The 21,408-nt window shown below is 36.4% G+C and overlaps 1 protein-coding gene across 1 annotated transcript in view; it reads right to left on the bottom strand.

Moving 5' to 3' along the window:
• Positions 1 to 21,408, bottom strand: part of LOC100116597 (protein argonaute-2) — a 137,397-nt gene that overhangs the window by 81,772 nt on the left and 34,217 nt on the right. Inside the window, exon 9 of the mRNA XM_031928054.1 lies at positions 1,224 to 1,575. Coding sequence (XP_031783914.1) covers positions 1,224 to 1,575 — 352 coding nt within the window. The remainder of the gene's footprint in view (positions 1 to 1,223; positions 1,576 to 21,408) is intronic.

Here is a 21,408-nt window from a genome sequence, read left to right on the forward strand (position 1 = left end):
TGTGCCTCAATGTGAAAATATGAATGAAAACATTTAAATTAAAATCATCTGGATTACATGTTTTTATAGGTAGCATATCAAGTATCTGTGTAAAATTTCAATTGCCTAGCTTTTTTACAATGCAAATGAATAGGGTTGTAATAATAGGCTTATACTCACTGACTTTTCTACTGAACTTTTCTTCAAATTCACTTCTCAGACCTTAACGACAACGACTTTGGGCGTTGTTAATATATTTATATTAAAAGTATTACAGAATATGGTAACATATGGTAGGTAATATGGTAAAAATATTAGCAGAAATTAGTGTACCCAAAACTTATGTTGTTTTTTCTACCAGGGTTATTAGACATAGATAGAATAAGGAGCGCGCGAAGCGCGCCTTCATTCCTAGTATAGTAGAAAACATACTTATGTTATTTAATATTTGTAGTCATTTTTATATGGAGGTGTTATATAAACATAACTACAGCTTTTCTTCTCAAGGGATGTAGAAAGAACCATACATTCACATTAAAATAATATAATAAAAACATGTCACTCATCTCGTTTTTTATTTTCGCAATGTGTCGTTACTTCGCTACTTATTTCTATAAATGTATAATAAAAATTAATACATCTTGTGTAAATTCAATAATCTGATTGATTATGTGTAATATGAAAAGTTGTCTTTTTATCCGAACATTAAATTCATTTATAACAAAGACATAGACAAGACTAAGACATTAGAAATTAAGACGTTTTTTCTATCGCCTCTGATAGTATTAATTTAGACAACATTTTTTTTACAGTAATTGCAATTACAATTTGGTTTTTTAAATTATACAAGTTTGTTCGCAGACTCGCATTCTACCATGGAGTTTGAGCGTTCGGCGAGATGCGAAACTCGCCGCTATTTTTGGCTAATGTCTCAGACGCACATCAAGCCGTACTACGATGCATAGCGTCTGAATGCATCATATACGGTAGATCTGTGGTTAAAACACGAGTCTCTAGCTTTTGGGTCCACGAGTTCGTCTTCCGTCGTCTATTCTTTTCGCTCTTCAACTTTGTCTCCTTTCTGTTCGTCACGCCAGAGACATCTCAAATTATATATCCAAAATACCTTATCTCAAAATTTCTTATTCTTTAGTATAACTCAATAGAAAAAAAATAAATAAATCAAAAGTAATACAAATTACAAATAATGTTTTGAACTCAAATATAATCTATACCCAACTTACCTCACCATAGAGCTAAGTTCTTGAATGATTTCTTGTCGATGCTGTTGAACCCTAACAGTGGCTGCGTAACGAGAAGGATGGGCATCCATACTACCAACTACTGCCGCTATACTAGGTTTCTTGTTATCTCCAGCAGGAGGATGGGTTACATCAGCGCCGAGAAATATAACTGGCTCGTTAAATACCTTTGGTCTTATACTAGGTACTAAAATACTGTTTATACCGCCAAGTTTCACATTAATTTTTAAACACAAATTTGATAAAGTTTGTGGTGAAGTTTTATTAACATTTTTAGCTTGCACGCATTGAGTTGCCATTCCCAAGAGTGTATCTCCAACTCTTTTTACTTCAGCTAAAAATATATTAAATATTAAACAAATAAACAAATATCAATAATCATGATAAAAATATAATGACCCTGGTAAAAAGTGCCCATTTGAAATAAACGTTAACGCGGAAACAGGTAATTAAAATATGAAAAAACTAGACATTTTAAATTTTCCAAAAGTAGCTATATCTTGTATTTTTTATGGGCGAGAATTATATTTCATGAGAATATCAATAAATCAATTTGTTTTTCCATGCAAGATACAAAATTATTAATATTTTAGCGTAAACTGAATACATTTTATAATTTGAAAATATGGCGAAGCTCGTAGGCCTTGCGTGGAATAACGTCTGTGTTGTTCAGTCGTCTAAAGCGCACGACCGTACGTATTTAGCCTCGTGACAGATGTGGATTGTGGAAGTCCTCAGTTGGGCAGAATTTTTTCTGAAGCAAATAATTATTCTATACTTTCCTTTAAACGAAAAGCTCGAACCGCGATAAGCAACGTGTAACACAGTCGTGTTACTCGACCAACTCTAATGGGCAGTTTGAACTCAGAAACAAGTAAAGCAGATTGAATTCAAGAACTGTTTATAAAGTATGTTAAAAGGCGTTACATTCTGCATAAGAAATAACAAAGAAAACTGCTTTAGTTCTTAGATTTCATGCCACAAAATTGGACAACATTGGGTTACCGATTCTACCAAGGAAAGAATTAAAAAAATTTAAATATTCAGGTAGCTTTTAACTACATTTTAAAGCCGAATAAACTCATTCAGTACATAGGTAATAAAAAATATTTAGTATACTAGTGCAACGAAAAAGTGACCTCCGAGAAAACGAAAAATAAAGCTATAAATTTTGAGTCGAGTAGAATAAAATTATCAAAAACTCGATAAAATTAAATTGTTCAACTGCAAAATTGCTTATTCAAGCTAGTATATATATACACACACACGCACATATATATATGCGTGCGTACTTGCTGGTACTTCAGGTACGCATAGCGTCTGTGTCTGTATGATACATCAGAATGTGAAAACGATGATTGATGCTGCGAACCTGAAAATGTTAACAAAAGATTCTGCAATTGAACTGAGTAATTATAAGGATTGCATAAATTACATTTTATGCAAAACGCCGACTCCTGATTGCCATTTGCGGAATTGCACAAGATGTTCTGATATGGAAAAATTCTCTGATTTGGTTTTGGAATTATTGGAAAAACATAATGTTCAAGAAATAATATTCAGTACTTGGCAATCTACAGATCGATGCACTCTTGTACAACAATGTTTGTCAGCAGAAGATTTTGTTGAATAATTGTTAAATCGTTTACAAACACTTATACCTCATCACTTTATATTTCAAAGTCAAACAGAATTTATATCTAAAAAAAAAGAAAATTTACGAGCAGATGAAGTATTGGTCTATTGTGATTTTGCAGAAAATTACGCATACATTGCACAAGATGCTGCGCAGGCTTTCCATTACAACAACGACCAGTGTACAGTATTCCCGGTCGTATTTTATTATCGCTCTGAAATTGGGATCCAAAATCAAAGCAATATATTACTTTCAGATAGCACAAAACATGATGCAGCAGCTGTATATTTGATGCAAGAAAAGTTAATACCAGAAATAAAAAAAGTATGTCCTAAAGTCAAGAAAATATATTATACTTCCGATGGTGCGAAGCAGCATTTTAAGAACAGAACGCAAATGAGGTATTTAATGAATCATAAACTTGATTTTGGTGTTGAGGCTGAATGGCACTGCAACGCTACGTCGCATGGAAAATGTGCTTGCGATGGTCTTGGAGCTTGTTTAAAATCTGCAGCGACGCGATACAGTTTACAGGCTAAACCAAATGACGCTCTTTTAAACTCAAGCACACTTTTCACTTGGGCACAGTCAAAGTTTGAAAATATTAAGTTCTTTTATTACACCAAACAAGAGCATGAAAAAACAATTAAAAAACTCAACAGACTATTTTCTAATCCGCCTGCTGTCCCCAAAATTCAAACAAGTCATGCTTTTATACCCACTACCGATAATAGACTTATAATTAAAAGGTACCCTACTGCAAAAATAAAAATGATGTTTTGACATTGGAATATTAATTAGTTAACTTATAATACTATAGTTTAAAAACTTAATTTATGTAAATCTGAATTCACATATGTAATCAGCGACCCCAAAAAACCCCATATACCAAATTTCATACAAATCTGTTGATTTAAAAAAAAACCGACCGCCATATTGGTTCCGCCATCTTGAATTTCAAAAATATGACCTCAGATTTGTAACTGGCGACCCCAAAAACCCCCACATCAAGTGGCGCGGGAGCGCCACGAAGACGAGTTTTACCAAATTTCATACAAATCTGTTGATTCCCAAAAAACCCCTCCGCCATTTTGGATCCGCCATTTTGAATTTCAAAAATATGACCTCAGATTTGTAATCAACGACCCTTAAAACTCCCGTGTACCAAATTTAGTGCAAATCGGTTGATTATAAAAATTTGTCAAACTTATTAGACTTTTTGCCGCCATATTGGATCCGCCATGTTGAATTGTGCCAACCCACCACCCCAGCTTTCAAAGTGCGTCCATCAGCTACAATTTGAGCCAAAAAATAACTAGATTGGTTGCGAATTTTTATTTTTTCAAGCTTTTTAATCTGGAAACTCGATTTTTCTTGAGTTTCCAGCCGCCATGTTGGAACTGCCATATTGGATTTTGCAAAGGCGCACACGGAATCTGAAAGTAGATGTCCTAAGCTTCAAAATGAGCCCTCGGGCGATTTTTTTGGTCACTCCAAATTTTGGACACAGTACTGATCCGGTTGACATGGATCGTCCTATATATATATATATAATTGTATGAAAGATTATGAATTGATTTTGATTTTTAAATGTAAGACTTTCAAACGCTTACAATATCTCAGAAAAAACATTGTTTAGCCTAGAAATGCCTTGAGGAGAGGTCGAAGAGGAGCTGCGATCGATTTTTATAATTTTTTGAAACATTAGTAAAATCGACAGCAAAGAAAACCGACTCAAAGGAAATTTCTTCAGATAAAGCAAAGAATTTTAATAGTTTCCAGACGTGTACATACACGTATCGTAATTATTGTCAATATCAATTGCGTTTCATACTGAGCGACACTTTTTCGATATTAAAAGAAAATTAGTTTTATCGTAAATAATCTTTTTCGCGCATATTTGCTTACAAAATCAGCGGCATAATTAATTTTGTGTAGTAGAAAGATAGGTAATTATATTCTCTAAAAGGTACATATCAAGCAATTTACTTTAATCAATTTTTTTCATAACTTTATCAGATAAAACTGAACTCTTAAAACTAAAAATTCACTATAAAAAAACGAGTTAAGAAAATCTAAAAACGGACTTTTTCCCACTATGTTACAGTAAAGACAAAGAAAATGAGACTTGGTGGCTTAAAATCTACTCAGTAAAAGCTGAGATACAGGCGTATACATACGCACACATACATCCATACGAACATTTTCCAAAAGGACTATTTTTCGACTTAAAAAACTTCAAAAAACACAAAAGTCTAGATAGTGCGTTTTCTAAATATTGGGGTCTGAGTGCAATAATAATTTTCGTGGGCAGCGTTCATGTATGCAGAATAATGAGATATAGGTGGTGCCTCTTTTTTAAGTGTCTAACAGTACTAATTGGTGACAGAAAATGTATCATTAAGTTTGTAGTTTTCTTAAAAAGTAGTGAAATTTTCAAAATGAAACCTTACTTAAAAAGTGTAACGTCAGAAAGTATAAATTTGTTTTATTTATTTTTCTTTACACGTGCATAAAAAATACCCGTTTCTATATATCTAAAGTGAACGCCAAGCTGCTTATTTCAAGCGTGCGGAAAGGAATCATTCCCTCAAGCTACTCAAAAACACTCAAAAACTATAAAAAATAATCAAATTTTTAATGATTTTTGAAAATTTATGAAAATTTTTGAGAATTTATGAAAATTTTTTAAAGTGAGTGGCTTACGACTCAGAATGCGCAATTTACCATTCAGTCTATATGCATGAAAATGGATCTTTACAGGCACTTGTCAAAAATAGTACAGTGTGTAACAAGGGGGAGAGGGTAATTTCTACCTCGGGTCAAATAGCCCTCCTTTCCTCCCTAGTTGCACAATATACTATTATTTTTTTACGGTTTAACTATAATAGCCACTTTATTCCCTAACAAGCGGGACTTGATATTCCCTCATAAATCTTTTGTCTCGCTTTTGCGGGAATAATAGTATATTGTGTACCAAAGGCGTAAAATCGGATTTTTTAGACCGAGTGTTAGTCTAGGCGAATTACCGGAATTTAAGCTTCAAAATGGATGTAAGAGGTAGAGGCAAGATTATTATTGGATTCGGTCTGAAAAGTGGTCAGCAGAAAATGATTTTCATGCTCCAGCGCGAAAGTGCGAGCTTCTTTAGTTATTAACAAAGATGTGAAAAAATGATCGAAAAATAAGATTTTTGTTTCGGACTTTGACTTATATCTCCGAAAGTAATGGTTTTTAGCAAAAATAGTGCTGATGCCAATTTGTTCCTTCGGAAATTTCCTATAAGATTCATCTGGTCCGCTGTCCAAAATTGCAAAAATGACCTTGCAAATAGCGAGAATGTAGAAAAAAAATGCGTTTTTTGAAGTTATTAAAATAGCTTTTAGATGCTGATGTGTGATGAAAAAGTAACTTAAAGTTATCACCAATAAATGCACGAAACCCGATTGCAGTACGTGCAATAGTTTTGCATACAGGTTTAAGTTAATTAACAAAGTTTTGAAACTGAACAATTGCACAGCAAAACGCAGCGATTCGAAAATCTTGTTTGAATATTTTGATTATATTAATTTTTACAATCACAAGAATTTTTTGAAAAAAATGTAGATTTTTTCAATCGTTGATTAAGCCCTTGGTGGCGTCAAAAATGAGCCTATGGAAAATTTTCAAAAAAGATAAGAAAGTACTTACAAAAACGCTTCTTTTGTTCAATTCGAGTGCATAAGCGCTGAGATATTAAGCTTCAGAGTCCAGAGTCGATTGCAGCAACAGTATTTGAGGTAGAGACTTGTTTTTTAATCGAATCGAAAGTGTTTATAGAGTACTTTTCACTACTAAAATATCTTTCCAATATGCCGAAAGCTTCACATTGATAGTTTATACGAAAGTCTTCGTAACCGAGCGGGAAAGCAGGCACGTCCGACCGAGCGCGGTGGTGGAGGAAGCGGCTCGCAGCAGAGAGAAACTGGAGCGCGCGGCTTCAAAATGAGAATGTCGGAAAAAATCTCGATATCTCAGCTTCTAAACAAGCTAGACAAATAATTTCTTTTAATTTTATATATCGAAACGGATAAATAATACTGACGGACAACACTTTTTTCTATATTTAATTATTTTGGCTGCATGGAAACCGTAATGCAGTTCCTCATTGCCTTTTTTTCCCGCTTTTTTTGCCCGCTTATTTGAAAGAGGGCAAAAAAGGCCAATTTAGGACCGCTTTTAAGGTCTAAAAATCGCGGATATCGTGCATGTGTTACAAAAAATAACTATTTTCGCAAACGAGGAAAAAGAATTTTTGATTTTGAACATTTTTCAATTTCTTGAAAACTAAATAAATTTTTGGAAAAATTAAAAAAAAAATTGGAAAAATCAAAAAATAAATTTAATTTTAGAAACTTAAAAATTTTGGAAATTTTATTTGTATTTACGTAAGTCCCACTTTTTAAAGGAACAAAGTGGTTACACAGTAAAGTCGTGAATAAAGTTCTATACGCAACACAAGACTAAAGTCGTTGATTATTAACTCGGATGATTACTGCCCTCGCTTTGGTCGCAGGTAACCAACCCGTAGGCATAATCAACGACTTTAGTCCCTTGTTGCATAATGTACTATTATTTTCAATGATTCAATTAACTAATATAATAATTAATAATAAAATAATTTCCTTTATTAGCGACAAGCGCTTCTCAAAAAACTAGCGAAATCAACAAATAGTACAGCGTCAATTATTTATGTTGAATATTATTGTTAAATCGTTGTACGATTAATAATTTTGTCTATATTGATGATTTACTGATGATATTCTCAACTACTATGAACATACTTCACAAACTTGTCAGTCACAATACCTGATGTGTGTTTTTGCCGTGAGATTAGATAAAATGCGATGAAATAGTAAAAATATTTTTAGTTGAGTGAACTCTTTTTTTTAACTCTGCCTAAAACTATACCAACATGTCTAGTAATTTATTATTTATTTATTTATAATAATAGCATTATTATAAATAAATAGAATTGAGGCGCCGGATATTATAATCAAATCTGTAATAGACATGTCAGCCTCCATGAAGGGAACCGTGAGTTTGTTATTGATTCTGCGGCGAGGGCTTCTAATTTTTTATTTGTATGACTGCATGAGTCGCGAATAACTTAGCATTTGTTGAATACTCTGTAACTAACTCGTGGTAATTGTAAAAATTACAACTTAGAGAAGTGTAAATCATTGAAATTTCACTTTTGAAAAGTTAGTACTAAGTAAAAAACTAAGTAAAATTCCAACCCTTGATTTTAAAAGTTTAAAAATGAATATTTACATTTTTAATGGTTTGAATTTTACACTTTCTACTCTAATTTCAATGGTTTACGCGTTTAAAAGTGTAATTTCAATGGTGTATACTTTCAAAAGTGTAATTTCAATGATTTACACTTTCAAAAGTGTAATTTCAATGGTTTACACTTTCAAAAGTGTGATTTCAATAGTTTACACTTTCAAAAGTGCAATTTCAATGGTTTACACTTTATGAAAGTGTAATTTTTAGAATTTAACTTTTTAAAAGTGTTATGTTGTAACTTATACTCTTCGATAGTGCAAATTCATCGTTCTACACCTTCAAGCGTGGGTTTTTATTCTTTGGTGTTCAAAGTAAAGACTTGTTCGTATGGCTTGTAATTAATCCATGAAACAGTCCGAATTCTGGTATTAATATTCGGTTTTCCGAATATTGTACGGCTGAATTTCACTGTTGCAGGAAGTCAACGCCGCAACCCTAAACGAGCTTGGATGTAGTCGTTTAGAGCCTCTCACCGCCACACAGAGCGTTCTCTCGTTGTCGATAGAGGAACGGCCTCTAAAGAAGCGGTTACAAGTTATCTATATTCCCGAAAAAGTCGAAAACCTCATATTTAATCGTAGGAAGGTATGAGAGGTATTACCCCTAGACGGGATCCAAAACGCACGAGTTCATTTAGCTTATTATTGTGAATCCAAAAAAGGGATTTAAGGGTGAGAACGTAAAATATACGTAGTCTATACAGAGCGTGCGTGAATCTTAAACTAGTATAGTATAGACAAGGCGATTCAAACTGAGGCTTATAGTTTCTTACACTTTTTAAAGAAATATATCCAAGCTTAGTGTACACAAACCTTTAGTTAAAAGTGTAAGCTTAATAGAAAAGAAATCAAGTATTTTCTGCTTAAGATATTTGTGCTCATTAGAAGAGAGAACTGTGTTTGCATTAAGCAAATTGCAATTGATTTTATTTTTTCAGTTTCTTGGAGTGCTATTTAAAATATCAAAATTACAGCATGCAATTAAAAAATTATTTTGCAAAATGTGTTCACTAACATGCATGTGTTTTATGGTGACACAACACCTTTAAACCCTGAAAAAAAAAGAATTCTCAGAAAAATTCATAGAATTGAAGAAAATCATTTGAAATTTTTAATAGATATATTTAGCATAAATACCTTTAATTTTACCATGCTAAAACCTTCATTATCTCTGCTAGCCCATTGTGGCACTCAGTGAAAGGATTTGTGAACTTTTTCATTGTCCGCAGGATTCCATGTGAACGAATGGTTCCTTTGGGCAAACTCAAGGAAGATACTTTGTATACCTGTAGTTTTGATATGAATGCAGGGTTTTTAATTTGAATGCTGAGAAATGATTTGGCAATGGAAAAACTGAATTTTGTTTCGCTTATTCTAGCACCTTTTTGTGTATAAAACATTTTCTAAACATTCAAATCGAAATCCCTGCATTAATAACAAAAATATAGGTGTACAAAGTATCCTCCTTGAGTTTGAGCCCAAAAGAACGATTCGTTCACTTGGAATCTTACGGACAGTGAGCTGAAATCAGTAAAAACAACATTTAGAAAAAATCAACTTCAAAGTTTATGAAAATTGTTGAACGTGTAACTTAAATTAGTGCTTACCAAACCCTTTGGACCAAGTTTTCTATGTTCCACACACATAGACCTTGACTCTGAGCAATTATGAGGTATATTCACATATACCTCTGGGCTCTGTACGGCGTTTCTTACTTGCAAACGAAAAAAGGCATTTCATAAATTTTCATAGAAATGTGATAAAAAGGTAATTTTATCCTTAATAATGATAACACTTTATACTTATCTTTTCTTTTGGTTACTGTGTTGAACCTTATAAGTTAAAACTGATAGAAAATTACCAGTCTAACCTCCAAATGTCACCAAGCAGGTTAGTGTTACCAGGGTCAACTGAAAAAGACAAAATAAATCAATATTTTAATTTCATAAAAATAAACTGAAGCAATACAGAAAAGAATACTTATCTTTTTTTCGTAGTCATTACAAGGCTTTTTATTTCAAGATATTTCAGCGCACACTTCCTAGTGTGCACCTGCAGCGTAAGAGTCCTCTTTTTGTAGTTCCCTGGATCTCCTTCTGAGGGTTCGTGCTTCCTTGGTGCTGGCCTGGACTTGTCGCTCAGCATGGAAGATCCTCTAGGTATCGGCAGAGTTTGCCCACTCTGCAGCAGCGTGTCCCTGCCACCTCAAACTGATCCAGAATCCTAAGCAATCCAGAACGACCATCATTAAACATGATTACTGCTGCATTTACACCAATTTTGAAAACTGTCAAACCACTGAATGATGTCTTGGGAACTAATGTCCATACACAATTATACATATGCATCATATGCAGACTGAGCCATGGGTTTCAAACAGTCTATCAACCCACAAAATATTGATAGACCAGCGTGTCCAAGTCCAAGAGCACAAAAAGTAACCACTGTTCTTCTGTTGTTCTCCCAAGTATGGTTCTTGACGCCAACTTTTCTGCATGACTTGATAGCTGCCAGCTGACCACACTCAATGCACACTACTTCGATCTTGAATCCTAATTCTTGAGCTTCGGATTCGCCAATTTAAACTTTACCATGGCATTGTTTGCAAATCAAAAGTTCCTCAAGCGCAGGAAATAAAATGTTGATATCAATCAATCTATTCCTGACCTCATAGAATCCTTCCGCTGCTGGAGCTTGTATCTTCCTTGCTGAACTTGGAGGTCTTGTCTTGTTGGCAGGTTCATCCCCACTTGTTACTCCTAGAAATCTTCTTGGCCTCTTCTTGCCTCTTCCTCGAAAGTATTTCTTGTTTGGATGGATACTCGCAAACCTTCCCTTGGAATCTCGATTATCACACATATTTTTAAAATCACTACATTTCACACTTTTTTAAATAACATCACCGCTCTGGTTTTTGACTAACACTTCACTTTTTGTTTCTTTTTAGGGTTATAAGCTATAACTACAAACACCACTTAGATAAGTTTTAAAAAGCTTTTGAACAATATCAGCTTTATTTATATCAGCTGTGTTTACATAGTGTAAATCACATCTCAGTACTTTATCAGCTGTGTTCAAATATTTTCTGTCTGCTATAGCAAAACCGCGGAACGGTCGCTCTGTCCTTCTCCGACACATTGATTCTAACCTGCCCACAGGTGGCGCAGGCACGCGATATTTGAATTCAAATAAATGTCCCTACATTTCAATTGGAGCCTTATATAAGAAGCGAAACTAGAATTTTTTCTCGAAAATAACGCAAAAAAATCGTATCAATACGCTTAAATTTATTTACTAAAATATGTATGCTAAGCATAATATACGTATATACTACAGTAAAAATATAGTATTTTCAACATTCACAATAAAAATTTCTTTCAGATTGAATTTATAAAATTAAAATTATTAGTCGTATTGGACAAAAAATGAAAAATACACAATTTTAAGAAAAAACGATACAAATTTTGTTTTAGTATTTTGCTTATTCGTCACGTTTAGCGAGAGCGACGCCATCTACTGGATTTGCAGGTGAAGCTTCCATGATATCCCGAACACCTGTTAGAAATTTTGAAATGCTCAGAGTAAAATGTGCGACCTTTACAATGTCGAAAGAAAACGCTTTTTTCTCTCAAAAACATAGGTAATAAATAACTATAGACAGTTAATGATATTACGTACTATAAGTGCGCAATATGTTGAGTAAAAATTTAAGAGTATTACTTATTCTTAAAAATATAATTTCATATTTTACAGTGATAATAATAAAGTTATATTATATCAGAAACGAAATATGTATTTGTTTATTATTATGTACAATTTATTTTTAGTCACATGTTTATAAAATTTTATAAAAACTTAAATAAAAAAAAATTATTAGAACAACTTTGCTGTGTTAAAAAAAAACGGCTAAAAATCTAAATGACAAATTTAAACGTTGTTTGCACAAGCACAGAACATTTCTTTCCTGTAATGTATTAGAGAACTTTTTTGATAGTCGCTCTTCACAAATTGAAATTCTTTTCATTAAACTTTGCAGCAATTGAAAAGAAACTCCCATATATGCAATTAGGTCCTAATCATTTCTTATTAAAGATAACAAGTTTAAAGGTGTTGTGTCCCCTTAATAGAGTCACAATTTGCCTGACTGTTCTGATCAATTTTATGACATTAGGATTATTTCGGACTGTACAAAGATTTCAGTACAAAACTGGAAATGTCTTTAATACTGTTTAAAAATGTATTTGGATTACAAAAAAGGCTGACTAAAATTACTTAACGGGATAACACCGTCTGGCTTTATATGATATTGCAGCAAATGTTATGATAGCAACCCTGTTGGAAATATTTACGTAATTTTATGATTTATTGAAATTACACATTCATTTATGTAATTTTGATATGTGATTTATGATGTAAAATTGTGACGTACTGATTTTGAACGTTTTAACACGTGATTTTAAGATTTATTCGTAATCTTGAAATTCTTTAGCACAATGAAATTTTTTTACTTAATCTTAGTATGTTATTTAATCACATACATATTGAGTTTTATATACTTATACTATTTAATACTTTAAATTTCTCAATTTTTTAGCCATTAACCCCCATTTTCAGTACTACCAGCCGCATGGTAGCACCTATACAGAGTGTATCATTTTAATCCGACCACGACAAAAAACCATGGTGCAACACATAAAAAATTATAGTGAGTCTCCTTGCCTCTCACTTTTGCTCAAAATTCAACGCAGGTGCTCAAAGACACCACCATTTTGTTGGATACACAATTCAATTCGCTGCTGAAAATGTTCTACTGTTCTGAGTAATACAGCTCTTGGGATGTTTTCACAAGCGGTTTGAATTCTGTGGATCATATCTTCCCTTGTTGTAGTTTCATGTTCATAAACAACATCTTTCAAATACCCCCACAAATAGAAATCGGGTGATGTCATATCTGGAGATCTCGGGCCATCGAACACCCAAACCTCCACGTCCAGTGCGTCCAATCCACCTGTCACGGTAATTTTGATTAAGATATTGTCTAACTATTCGAGCATAGTGCGCAGGAGCTCCATCTAATTGAATCCACATTCTTGCTCTTGTGTATAAATCTACTTCTTCAAGAAGTACTGGAAGACGTTCTCTCAGGAACTGTAAAAAATTATGGCCATTTACATTTTCATCGAAAAAGTATGGGCCTACAAGGTATCCGTTAACAATTCCACACCAAACATCAAGACTCCAACGATTTTGGTTATCTATCTGCCTGTACCAATGCGGATTAACATTCGACCAATAATGACAGTTGTGTCGGTTAAGCTCTCCATTGCTTTTGAATTTTGCTTCATCAGAAAACATTACGTATTGAAAAAAGTGACGATCATTAGCAATCATTTGTCGTGCCCATTGGCAAAACTGTAGCCTTAACCTCATATCAGCAGGTGTGAGATCCTGAGTCAAAGTAATATGATATGGATGATAACGTTGACTTCTCAGTATTCTCCAAGCAGTAGCCATAGGTATACCACTTTGCCTTTGAATTTCACGGGTACTAACGTGGGGATTCAAATAAACCATTGCTAAAACGACCATTACACGAAGATCATCTTCGTTGTAATTACGACGTTCTCTAACCCGTGCTAGTTGCCCTTGTTGAGCTATACGGCAAATCTCACGAATGGTTGTATGACTTGGATGTCTTCTATCGGGATATCGAATTCGATACAAGGCTGCAGCTTGTCGATAATTACGTCTAGATTCACCAAGAATCAATAAAATATCAACCCTTTCAGCGGCTGGATAATCAGCCATTGTTAAAAATTTATAACAAGTTCAATAAAAAATTTTGTTTTTACCAAACTGAACAAATTAGATAGCTTTCGATGAGTAATAAATTTTAATAGAAAAAATAAAGGTCAATGAATGAAAAAGAGAAAATGTTAAACAAATGATATTTGATTAGTTTGGCTAATCAATAACTATTCAATAACTAGTAAACTATTGAATACTAAGTGTAAGTAACAATGAGTAGAGGATAAATTCATATGAAAAGAGATCTCTTATTAGAAAAATTGTCTATTTCAACAATCAATTCAGGCAAAATTCGATGAGGAAAATTAGTAGCCAATTGTGTCCACGTCGTTCCTGAGTAACGCTAAAGCTAGGATAAAAATTCGCTTACGAAAACATCCCAAGAACTGAATAGAATCCAGAAAAATGGTGGTGTCTTTGGGCACCTACATTCAAATCTGTACATAATAAAAGTGAGAGGTAAGGAGACTCACTCTAATCAAGCACCCCAAAGGTAACACAATCCTATTACGTCCACGTCGTTGTTCCTGGGCAACACTAAAGTTAGGATATAAATATGGACTCCACATAACATTTGATATTGTATTTTTGCACTTTTGACCTTACAAAATGGCTTTAAAGTCAGCAAAGCATAATCACATTTTAAGTCAATTATTCTCTTAATGTTTATTACAATAACAAAATGATAATTCTACGAAAAAATTGAAAGGAAAACAATCTTAGGCTGATACTTCTTATTTGACCTTGAATTGACCCTCTCAAGGTCACTAAGGCAAACTTGAAATGTCATTTCCGACGTAATTTTTTCCGCTGCTCCGTATTCCGAGGTCAAAAATAGGGGTTCCCGTTAAAAAATACAATTACCCTTAAATGACCTTGAAAATCGAGTTCAAGGTCATAGGTGTTTGTGTCATTCGATGGCCCCCTTTACCCCCTTCAACTTTTGTTAAGGTCATTTTTCGTTAAAATTAGTTTTTCCATGGTTTTTTGTCGTGGTCGGATTAAAATGAAACACCCTGTATAGCCAGTTATTTTAACAAACTTAAACAGAAATTTTGGCATTTGATTACCATAATAAAAAGACAACAATTACTACAATTTAGTATAGCAGGACCTGCCTTAAATCCACTAAGACACGCTTATCCGTGGCGTAAGTAGTTATTTCTGGCACAGTAAGGTCATCACCATCATTACGTTCGGGTGCTAACCTCACTGTACTAGAAATAAGTATGTATGCCATGGATAAGCGTGTTTTAAACGCGGATTGAAACCTTGCAGTGCTATAAATACCTTGCTGGCTCTATGTAAAAGTCCGCGCATACAGAAGAAGATTGTGAAATGCGAAATTTCTCCAGTACAAATTAGCCTTATCTTCCTCTAAATTTTCAAAGTTTTATAAAATGTGTAGTGCTACAAGTATTGTTAAAAAAACATGAGCCGTCACGGGACGCGTGGCAGATGTGAAACATAGAAATCTAAGGGTATTCGTCCCAAGGAAAAAGACGCAGGGCATCCAGTCAGAACGAAAGAACGGGAGGAGGAGAGCAAAGGCTGAGTCGAGGTGAAGAAAAAGACGAGCAAGATAGTTAGATATAGAAGAGAGAGAGAGAGAGAGAGAGAGAGAGAGAGAGATATGCACGCGAGAAAATGTGGTCAAAAACGAAGAAAGCGCGAGAATTGACAGGCGAAACTCAGAGTGGATTCTAAGAAGTCAGGGCTGCGTTGTGTTGCTGGGCACGCGCGAAAGAGGGAGTGAGGCTGGGCGTACACGAACCGCGATGCGACGAAAGTCTTCTTGAGCGCGGCGGCGCAGGGTGCTGCATTACCGATCTCATCGTGTCGAGCCAAGCGAGCAAGAGAATATCAAGAGTGTGTGAGTGCGAGAGAGATAGCGCAAGTGGTGGAGAGTGGCGAGCGGCGTATAGTTGCGCGGAGTCTTGAGAATTTGTAATTAGTAAGAGGTAAATAAAGAAGGAAAGTGAAGGTTAATCGATGTGTGCCATTCTAATCAACCCTGAATATCTCGATTTAGGAAGATCTAGCGGGACCTCCTCCGAGATTGCAAGGAGATTTGGAAACGTTCTAAAAATTATAGTATCGCGGATTGGGGCCGCACAAACGATAAAAAACATTCGTTACGCGGGTTTTTGCCACGAAACATCTTATGAATACCGCATCTATTGTTGTCTCATATTTTGTTGTAGGTTTTTTTATATTGTTATTAATGTGCAACTGAAATTCTTGTTAAAGAAACGTTATGATAGGTGGTTTAACGCAATTTTCTTTTAATTCTTGAACCACTGATACAGTAAGGTATTAATCTAAACTCTGGGAATTTGATATTTTTGATTTTTCGATTGAGTGAAATATATACTACTACCATAAACATCTATCTTTTATCATCTAGAGTAATTTGAGAAGCACACAGATCGCCAATGGATCCTAGCATTACGTATTTTATGACACGCCATGGCATAAACCTCGATTTACCGCACGATCGTACAAAAATGTACTCACTAAATCTCGGTTTACGCACGTTGTGTCATAAAATATTGTACGATACTATGGGGTAAGGGGATTCCACCCTCGTGGGGACGTTATCGCCCGAGCAAAGTGAGGGTGATAAGTCCCCACGAGGGTGAAACTACTTTACCGCACTAGTATCGTAATATATTAATAAGATCTATATGAAATGTAGAATTCCTTGAAGTATTGTAGTTTTTATTTCTAGCAGCTCCAAAAAGTGTTCTTGGCTCAGATAGTTAAGACGCACATCTTAATTAGCAGACATAAGCTTACTCCAAGGATTAAGGGTTCGATTTCGGGCGAAATCAAGCAGATTTTGTCTGGATTGTTTACGGAAAAAGTACCCTGAATACCGGCTGTTCCGAGGCGGGTCGTTCCCCGAAATTTTCTTTTAGAGTAATTTCGGGTTTTTCCTTGCCTCACAGGTACGAGCCTGAGCAAATACGGAGCAGCGTTAGGGACTCATAGGAACGGTCGATAAAGTAGGTAGGCCGATCCGATGCGCTATGCAGGGAATGCCAGCCTTACAGGCGGGCAGCTAACTCTTAAAATATAAATTCTCTCCGGAGCGGTGTACACTGGAAGTCAGACCCTATGCCCCCTTGCACTGAGAAAAAAACAGTTGCGTTTACTGTAACTACTTAATTAAACCAACAGAGTGCACTTGTTCAGTCGATGCTACTGCAGACTTCAGTAAAATCTTGGCTTGTGTGGAACAACGTTAACGTGGCTCAGTCGGCTAAGACACACGACCGTACTTATTTGGCCTCATGCAGGGCGTAGGTTCAAATCCCCAGTCGGAACAGAATTTTTTCGGAAATAATTATTCTTTACTATTATGCAAATAATTATTCTATACTTCCTTTAAACAAACAACTCGAATTCAAGCTTGCTAGTAATGATTTTTCAATTATAACCTCAAACCGAGATTCTACCCAACGTTTATTTAGTCAAAACTACGCGAGCAACTTTAGTTAGATTTACTTGATAGCCTGAATGTTACTGAACCGCTAAGGTTAAATTTACTTAAATCTTAAGTAAACGCAACTATTTTTTTTTTTCAGTGTGATAGCAGAGAGTTGGCTTAATCAACATGGTGTAAATCTGAAAATATGTCCTCACTGGAAATGTTGTCTAGGAACGTAAAAATCAGGAAAGGAAACAAAATTAGGGTTGGAAATGGTAAAAGATAAATAGCATTGGGCAAGACTTCCACACTAAGGTGGTAGAAGTCCTCACCTACTGGTACTTAGCTGTAGGCGGTAATAAATGTGACAAAATCAATATATGGCAACTCCAACAGCTCTAACGTTTGGTCGTTTGAATTTTGCTCACCTTTGCCTTGAATCGGTGAATTGGGTATCGTGGCGTAAACGGTTAGCACACGGCGGAGGCAAATGACTAGGACCTGCTTTTTATCAAACATAAAATTTAATTTTTTTACAGGTGGCTGTGCACTAGTATGTTCTAATATCTATAGATTTCCAGTTCCACTTTCACTGTCACTATAACCGTCACTTATATTTTAAAGAGAATCTTCGGAAGTATGATGACGCTTCGCTCGAGTTTTACCTCGAGCGGCTTCTCCCATAACTTCATTCGCTTATTCATCCGAAACGTGTCAAAGATCGCAAGGTCTAATTTCTGAATCTTCCGTTACAGCCACTTTGATCCTAACTCAAGTGGCACAACGCCATCTCGATCCAAGGTCTACCTAAACTAGGTCTTATGCCTCACATGTCATTCGTGCAACGGAATTCACCGCAGCCACTTTTACGAAAAGTAAGCGACACTTCGACTTCTTGCTCAAGACCGAAACCAAAGAGGATCTGAGAACGAGCCCTACAATGAGTTCATGATTTTGGGGCAAGATGCGACTAAAGCAACGATTTCATCGAGTTTAAGCACAAGGCAAAGGAAGTATCCGTCAACAAGAAGCCAATGCTTCCCCAGAACTTCAGCAGTACCGGAGGCCATTTAGCTCCAAGCTCACCAATGCCCGCGACAACCCACAACAGGTCCAAGCCTACCATTAATATTGGTTCCCACCAGTATTATAAGAACCCTCTTGCTCAAAATGATCAAGGCTACTCAGCAGCTGGTCTTTAAGACCGCCATCCAACTACAAAATCTATAAAACTTTTCTAGAGATCCACGCGCCAAGACAAATACACGACAACAGTAAACTAGTAACGAAGTAGTAGAGATCTTTTTTTCTGAACTTTAATTAGACACATTGAACGGGTGTGAAATCAGTTTAAAACACACCTTTGACTAGGTGAAATGGTGGCCACTATAAGTTTTGTTTCTACCTTCATAAATATGCAACTTTGTATTATTACTACTTTGTATGATTCCAATTTCTCCTTTAAATCATAAAATAATCAAACGTTTGCAGCTTACAAAAGTTTATCTCTATACTTATAATAAACATTAGTATATCGACTATTATAATTGTGGATCAAGCCTGCGAGCCTGCAACCGTATGTGCACGTAAAGAGTGCATATGGCCAGCTGGTGCATTCGATTGCAATATTGCACAATCGTGTGCCGAAAATCGAATAGCCATAAACTGTGAGTCAGCACTGGCCGCGCGCGGTCGATTGCAACGCCTATGTACGCGTATCCTCGTAGTAGCAGATGCTGATTGGTCGCGAGTTGCCGCGTAACTTAAATCACAATTGCGTATATTGCCACCGAGGCTTTATAGGCTCCGGAGTTGATCTACGCAGTGCCTTTTGTCAAAACATTACTACGTGTAGCGTGCGTGCCGGTTTCTCTGGTGAAGTGGCAGTGTTACAGTGTTCGTGTTGGAGCGTGCCAAATCTATTCAAACACTTGGGTAGAGTGCTAAATCAATCCCTTGGCTAGTAACATTGGAGAGCCCTTAAGCTGTGCCAGAACACCACGAGTGATGGAGCCTAAGGTCCGTCAAGTGGAATCTCCGGCGTTAGCAAGAGGAGTTGACCAACCTAATTTATATTGCAAGGAACAGCCTGCGTGTCGAGTGCGATTTAAGTGTAAGTCTACACTTAATACAGATATATAATCGTAAAGCTAGATACGAACGAACCAAACTTGTAACACCCCGTACAAGCTCCGCATAAATTTATAAACTATAATTAAAAACTAAAATTCTTTAAATGAAATTTTAGATTTTACGCGAGTATTTCGCGCTCCTTCACTCTTCATTTGAACGATCCAGGCCACAGCTGAGCTCACAACAGCAGCGCCACGAACCAGCGAGCGGCGACAGCAGAAGCAGCGATAGGGTGGGTGGCGCTTCGGCAAGCACGCGATTATTAATGTAACCATCGACATTTTCTCGTCAGAGCAAAATAAACGCGCTTTCTCTTACAGAGACTTCAACAAAATCAGCTCTGACTCCCTGGTAGAACTGCTGTCTCGCTGTGACTGGGCCCCCACGAGTTCGACTGACTTTGACCTGGAGGAGGCATTGAATAGTCTAAATACAACCTCAATCTCGCGATTGATCAACACCCCCCTTAAAAATAGTACGCCCGCACAAAAAATATGCTCCCTGGTTTGGCCCTGATCTGAGATTACTCGTTGCTAAGCGTAACGCCACACATGAACGATACAAGCGCACTGGGCATGCGACATTGCTCGACGAGTTTCTTCGGCTTAGTAACGAGGTCGATGAACGCATAATTCGCGATCGTGATTCTTTTATGCATGACCACCTGATAGAGGTGCTCAATGAGAACAAAAAAATCTGGAAGGAGATGCGCAATCTCGGCCTCTTCCCCAGGCGTAAGGAGGAGGAACTTCGTGGCTTTACCCCAGAGTAACTGAACGCTCACTTTGCGGGGGTGTTCGTCTCCCCTCTCGAAAAAATCAACGATGCAATGGATACGATTTCAACTGCTAACGAAGGAGGCTTCACCTGTAAACAGACTAATATCAGCGATGTAGTCATTGCAATCTCTATCTTCTCCTCGCAGGCGAGAGGGTTTGACGGCGTCCCCCGGGAGGTGATTGTGGAGTCTCTTCCGGCTATCGGTGGCTTCATTGTTGACATCTTTAGCTCTTCCTACGCTAGGGGTGTCTTCCCGAGTGCCTGGAAGCGAGCACAGCTTATTGTGCTAAAAAAACGGTGATTCCCTCAACAGTGGGCGACTTTTGTCCGATAGCTTTGCTCTGCTTCCTATCAAAGGTGCTCGAGAAGATTGCTCATGACCAAATCACGTAGTATCTGAATAAAAATAAGCTTCTACATCCCTTCCAGGCCGAATTCAGGAAACATCACTGGGCACAGACTGCACTGCTCAAGCTTACAGACGACGTATGAATGACGATAAACAAAAAACAAGTGACGCTGCTCTTGCTGTTCGATTTCAGCAAAGCTTTTGACTCAATCTCTCCCTCGAGATTGTTATGTAAATTGCGCCAGCTAGGGTTCTCAAGATCGGCTCTCCTGTGGATCGAATCATACTTAGAGGGCCGCACTCAAGCGGTTTCTTCTAAGGGCCACGGTAATTCTGACTGGCTAGAAACAAATCTAGACGTTCCACAGGGTTCCGTCTTGGGAACCCTGCTATTTAGTCTTTATGTTAATGACTTCCAGGACGTGCTCAGCGGACGCGACATAAAACATGTCTTCTACGCGGACGACCTGCAGATTTACTTACACTTTACCATCGACAAAATACAGGAGGCTAATGCTCGGCTGACTGAAGCAGCACGACTTGTCACTGATTGGGCGGAGCGCTCCGGCTTGCGTATTAAGATGCGGGGCGGTGTGCTTGTTCCGTTCAGTGGCAAGGTTGTGAGTCTCGGTGTTACATTGGACAGCAAATTAACCTGGAAACCGCACATTGATCGTGTCTCCAAAAAAGTAAATAAG

This window comes from Nasonia vitripennis, assembly GCF_009193385.2.
Source record: "Nasonia vitripennis strain AsymCx chromosome 4 unlocalized genomic scaffold, Nvit_psr_1.1 chr4_random0003, whole genome shotgun sequence".
Lineage (NCBI taxonomy): Eukaryota > Metazoa > Arthropoda > Insecta > Hymenoptera > Pteromalidae > Nasonia > Nasonia vitripennis.